Genomic DNA, 6,142 nt, shown 5'->3' with positions numbered 1-6,142 from the left:
GGCCGGAGGGCTACAGCCCAGCAGCCGCGCCGGTGGCGGCCGGCCCTCCAGCCCCAGCCCGTCGGTCGCGAGCGAGAAGGAGAAGGAGGAGTTGGAACGGCTGCAGAAAGAGGAGGAGGAGAGGAAGAAGAGGCTGCAGCTCTACGTGTTCGTGATGCGCTGCATCGCCTACCCCTTCAACGCCAAGCAGCCCACCGATATGGCTCGCCGGCAGCAGAAGGTAGGTGCGCCTGGGAGGCCCAGCGAGTAGCGCCGGGATGTCGCCAGGCGGGCGGGGCGCACAATGGGAGCTGGCGGCGCAGCTGGCGAGGAGGAGCTGGAGGCAGAGGAGACCGCGCCCGGGGAAAGGGGTTACGAGGCCCCCTCTCCGCGGCTGGGCCTGGCCCAACCCAGCCCGGAGCGCGCCAGGAGCTGCCCGGGCCCGGCAAGGAGCCTGGAGCGCAGCATCCAGTGCCCGGCCTCCCTCTCGGGGAGCGAGGCGGGCAAGTCCCGCTTTGTGGCCCGGGAGGCTCGGGGAGTGATTTGCAGCCCGCGGCGCCCAGAGAGGCCTGGCTTGCTTGCAGGGCTCCCAGCACTCTCCGGCGCCGGGCGGCTGCGCTCAACTCCCGGCCCGCCCTCCTGGGCGTGCGCTGGGCGGGCGGGGGCACCCGGCAGAGCGGGGGCTCCGGTGCGGAGCGAGTAGAGCGCCTCTGAGCCGCTCTCTGGCTAACGCGGGCAGAGAGCAACCGCAGGGGCAGGCGGGAGGAAGCGAGCCCAGAAGGCGAAGCTTCCCGTGATGCTGCGAAGGGCACCCTCCTCCCTCCGCCCGGGTCAGCTGATCACCTATTAGGGTCGCCTCGGGGGTCCTTGGACATCGCTTCACTCTGGCTGGGCTTCCCTCCAATCTCCCTTCCCTTTGCTCACTGACCCCAGAGCAGGGGCACGCCCCTTCTGCCTTCCCCCCTCTGACCCCCTTCTTTTCCCAAGGTGACTTCGCCGCCACCTTCTGGTTCTGCGAGGCCCTCCAAGCCCTGGCGCTACTAGCTTGATAAAGTGCAGCTGGAAAAAGCCTCGCAATTATAAGCATCAAAAGCTTTTTGTGTCTGAGGCTGGCAAGGCTGAGGAGGCTCTGGACTGCCTTTGATGTGTAAAAAGTGTCTATTTCTATCAGCTGTTCTCCAGCCAGAGAAAGGAGGGGTTAGTTAATGCAGGTCGAGGGCGTCGGCCCAGAAGAGAAGGGGTCAGGTACCCAGCTGCAGTGAGTGAGTGAAGAAAGCATCCCGTTCTGTCTGTTTTAGATGAATCTGCAGCAGCTGGACTAAGAGAAAAACCAGTGAAGCCCCTAGAGGGGCGGTGTGAGGGGTGATTAAAGCCAGCTGTAACCCCATCGAGGTTAGGAGACCAATTTCTTAAAATAGTGAATTACTCGGTTGCTGCCATTTGAGACTGAATTACGTGCTGCCTGTAGTAGACTGCTGGGTTTTCCTATATTTATCTACCCTTATCTTGAGTTAGCACAGATTTCTCTGTTTGCTTTGCTTGTATACGTACACACACCACCCAGAGCTGATGATTTATTTCGGCTGTCACAAGCTTGGGTATCAGTTTTATTAGAAATAAAACTCATTTCCTGGTTGAGAGCAGGTGGGCTACACACTCCACTCTCAAACCCCCCTCAGTGGTCCCTTGCTTTTTCAACGAGGATTTTGAACTACAGTAGAGCAAAAGTATTCTCCGAACAGTACAAGTTTTTGGATATTCTTTTAAGGTTGGGTTTGGGTCCCCAGGGCCTGCTGAAATTCAAGTTTCAGGTTGGAATTATTTTGGTAATTGTGTCTTTATAGCAGGGGCAATTCCGTCTCCAAAATCTATCCCATTATTAACAGCACCCGCTAAAGATGTCCTGTTCTTCTGGCAATGAAAACTGTTGTCACTTAAAAGTTAAAAAACAAACTTCCCTTTATCAGTCAAAAGGCTCTATAGCTCTGTCCTTCCAATAGAGGCTGAAATCCAGCACCACAATGGGGAAAGAAATCCATTCTCATGAAGACCCATTTCTTCTAAACAGAACCTTCAGCCACCTGAGAAAGATTGTCATGAGGCTAGTTTTTCTGATCTGATTTGGTATGTTTTACCTGGATCCATTCAAAGCTGTGGTTTTGAGGGGCAAGTGAGTTCTGTTTTTACACATGACCTTAATATCAGACGGACTCCAGGACAGATTGATAACACTGGCATTTGGTCAAACTATTTTTGGTTGTTGCAGCAGACTAAATACATATCCCGGCAAAGCTGCCTCACAGCTGTTGTCTATACTGGGAAGCTGAATATCTATCTCTTTATTACAACAGAAAACAAGTTCTCCCCATTACTATATCTTTAAGTGTTTTGTGCCTTTCTGGAAAAAGCTGTTCTGCTATTCTTCTCCAAGTAGAAAGCTTGAACTTTGAGTCTTGGAGAAATAAAAACTAGTTGTAAATGTGAGTTTGTAGTAGAATAGAAATGGATGAACTAGAAAAAGAGGAAAAATGATGTAGAGAAAGGGAATAGAGTGGCATGGGGTCGGGTAGAGAAAGAACTGCCTATGAAAAAGAACTGCTGAACTGCGGAAAAGGTCATATTGTCAAATCCTTATGCTGTATTCCTGAAAGTTACACAGTGTTCTATGTCAATTATATCTCCATAAAGTTGGGGGGGAAAAGGTCATACTGTACAGAGTTTAATAGACTTTATGAAACCAAATAGTCTATATCATTAACACTGGCTGCCATTTTTCAAGTACCTACTGTGTGCAAGGCACCTACCTTAGGTCATTTAAAAAAAATAGACTTTAGTTTTTCAGGAGTTATAGATTTACTGAAAAATTGAGAAAAGAGTACAGTTTCCGTACAACCCAGACGCAGTTTTCCCCTATAATTATCTTACAGCAGTATGGTACATGTGTTAAAATTAAAGAACCAATAGCGATACATTATTGTTAACTATAATCTACAGTTTATTTAAATTTCCTTAGTTTTTTACCTAACTTCCTATTTCCGTTCTTAGATCACTTTAAGTTCTCTTCATATTTTAGGAATTACATCCTCATTTTTAGAAAAGAAAGCTGAGAGTCAGAGAGGTTTTGTAATTTGCCTAAAGCACTGTGTAGACAGGTGAAAGAGTGGGAATTTACGCATGGAGTTCTCTCATCCTATCTTTTTAATATACAACACTGGCCAGGAATATTCTAAAATGAAAAATAGAAGAGATAGCATGTCTCGTGTACTTCTTTACTCAGGATTATTTCTATTTGAGTTGAGAAAGACCTGCCCCTCCCCCTTTGGGCACCTATCAAATAGTCAACATGGGCAAAATAATCGTTTAAGCACTAACTTCATGGAGTATGAAGGAGAGAGATGGGCTGTTAGCTGGTAAATCTCAACAGCAGACTGTTGTCAGTCTTTCTGTGCGGTTTGAGCTGGGGGAAAAAAATGTATTTTAGCTCAGAAGAACACTTGGGAAGTAGAGGAAAAAGGTGCTGTTGCTGGATCATTCTGATAGTTAATTACTTCGGTTTTACTTTTACTGGGAAAGAGAATGCCTAGACTTTCTAACACTCTTCCCACTTAAAAGAGGGGACTGGAAACAGACTATGTGAAAACATATCCTTACGGAACAAAGTTTGTGTGCCCGAGGCACAGTGAGGCCAAATAAATGGAAATGTAGGAATTTGGAGCACAGGAAGGTTTATTGCAGAGCCAAGCAAGAAGAACAGGATGGCTTATGCTCAAAAATCCCAGAATCCCTGATGGTTTGGAGGGAGGTTTTTATAGGGATAATTTGGGGTGAGGGCTGCAGGGTGTGTGACTTTCTTCTGGTTGGTTGGTGGTGATGTAACAGGGCGGTGCTCCCGGAATCTTGTGCTCAGCCAGAGTTGCCCTCTTCCACCTGGGTGTGGGCCTTAGTTCTGCAAAAGAGCTCTGGGGTAGTGTTACAAATTCCTTGAGGAGGAACTAGGACCCTGACCCAAGGCTGCATTTTTGTTTCTTGCCTGCTCCCGCCTTGTCTCTGCATCCCATCCCTTCCCTGATTAGCAACTGAACCTGCCCTTTGGAACTCAGGGAAGGTCATAGAGGTTAAGTGAAGCCTATTTCCTACAAACAAGAAAAGGGGGACACAGAAAGCATTTGTACCTGGGAGCCGCACAGGGTTTTGCTCGGTTTCAATATTTTATCATTTGTAGGTATATTTTCCTTGTACTACTGTGAATCTAAATATAACATGGAGGTAATGATAATTTATGACCGCAACAAAAACCTAGTCATCAGACTCTCACCATGTATGTTTCAGCAGCTGATAAATGACAATTTGAAAAACAGTTCTGAACTTGTTTTTTCTTTTGTCAGAATGCTAGAGTGAATACCTAGAAGTTGGCATGGCAGAGCTACACCATATGTTTCTAAGTTATGTAGTAATGGTGATGAGTGGCTACCTCATGTGAACTAGCTACTTATAGATGTTCCTGAGGGAATGTAAAAGCAGGCACTGTAAAGAAGTCTGTGTAATTGCCATGACTAGTTTTTTGCCTTTTTTTTTTTTTTTAGTTAGCTAGGAACTATTCATAATGCCTGGATTACAAAGGTCCAAAATGAATATTATGTGTGCATATGCAGGTGTGTATACATGTGTGTCTGTATGTATGTGATGAGAGAAAGGGGCAATCCTAAAGTTGTATCAGTTCTATATGAATTCTTCATTCAAGAGAACTGTTGACTAGGCCAAATGTGTTGTAAGTTCAAGTTACTCATTTCCATGTGATTCAGCTTATATTTTGCCCTAAAATTATGGCTAACATTGAGTCACTGTTAGCCAGAGAAATTCCTTCTTTATTCATTAACTTCTTTGACTTTGTTGTTCACTTATGACTCAAAAACCCATAACTTTCGTAAAATTTAAGACCTAGTGCTAGGGAACTATGTATGTGTGTGCGTGTGTGTATTTTAAATCAATAATTGTGATTCATGCATTCAGATGTGCTTTGAGGCACTTGGGTTAGCTCCACTATTCAAAGTTCTGAAGGGCTGTTTGTCAGGGCAACATACAATTTGCATTTAAAAAATAAAATATTCTCACCTTTTGAGAAAACTAAATGACTGTTCAACCCAGGATTCCTTCAAAAAGAATTATATGTTTTTCTCTGCTTCAGGGAAAGAATTGAATTCTTTCAATATGCTTTTTGGCATTTCCTTCCCAATCTTCTTGATGCAATGGGCAGGAACTGTTATGCACTGGTGCTAGTAGAGACATTTTGAAGATGCAGGTTACCAAAAAAGTAATAAGAGAAGTTTTTGCCTCATTACACACTTGGAATAGCCTTTTGCGTCCCTAAAACTGGACTGAAGAACAAAGGAAATTAAATCTTTCATTCCTAAAAAGTTGTACTGTGTAAAGTGGTAAACGTCAAATGATTCCAAGGTCTTTTTCTGGCAAAAGCAAGTTTAATACACAACCATAGGCCATCACATTGAAATATAACCAGTATTTGGGGCCCGGTGTCTATACAACTTAAGTTGGAATGATCAGGAGAGTTCTACTAACGTAAAGCTAAGTTCTAAAAAAGACCAGTTCTCTCTCTGGCTTCGTGGCAGAACCAGAAGATAGCTTTGAGATATGCTTCTGAATTGTCAGCTTATGTTCTAGTTTGGAAGATACCAAATAAATTGAGAATAAGATAGTGTTTAATTGTAAGATGCTGATTACAAATACCAAAGTAGGGGAGGGGGACAGAGAGTATGTATGCGCACACACACACACACAGAGGATTGGATATAATAGTAGGGAAGATCTTCATGGGGGAAGTAGAGTAGGGTTAGTGATGCCCAAAAGTCAGCCTCTGTGCACTGGTGCCAAATCGAGTCTCAGAGACAGACTTTTGGGTGAAGTAGAAAAGAATAGCTTTATTGCTTTGCCAGGCAAAGGCGGACACAGTGGGCTCCTGCCCCAAAAATGTAGGTATCCCAACTTGGAGAGGATAGTGAGAAGTTTTATAGTAATTGTTCAAAGAGGGCGTGATCAATTTGTGGACATTCTTCTGACTGGTTAGTGGTGAAGTAACTAGGAGTCAGCATCATCCACCTTCAGTTTCCAACTGGTCTGGGGTCTACATGCTTGTGGGCAGCATACC

The 6,142-nt window shown here is 45.1% G+C and overlaps 1 protein-coding gene across 1 annotated transcript in view; it reads left to right on the top strand.

Moving 5' to 3' along the window:
• Position 1: 1 nt before the first annotated feature.
• Positions 2-6,142, top strand: part of CADPS (calcium dependent secretion activator) — a gene marked incomplete at its 5' end in the record, with an annotated part of 468,533 nt that continues 462,392 nt past the window's right edge. Inside the window, one exon of the mRNA XM_024746317.1 lies at positions 2-220. Within this exon, the coding sequence (XP_024602085.1) occupies positions 2-220 (219 nt within the window). The remainder of the gene's footprint in view (positions 221-6,142) is intronic.

Source organism: Neophocaena asiaeorientalis, unplaced genomic scaffold (assembly GCF_003031525.2).
Source record: "Neophocaena asiaeorientalis asiaeorientalis breed wild unplaced genomic scaffold, Neophocaena_asiaeorientalis_V1.1 scaffold251, whole genome shotgun sequence".
Taxonomy (NCBI): Eukaryota; Metazoa; Chordata; class Mammalia; order Artiodactyla; family Phocoenidae; genus Neophocaena; species Neophocaena asiaeorientalis.
This window is presented reverse-complemented; position numbering and strand designations above follow the sequence as displayed.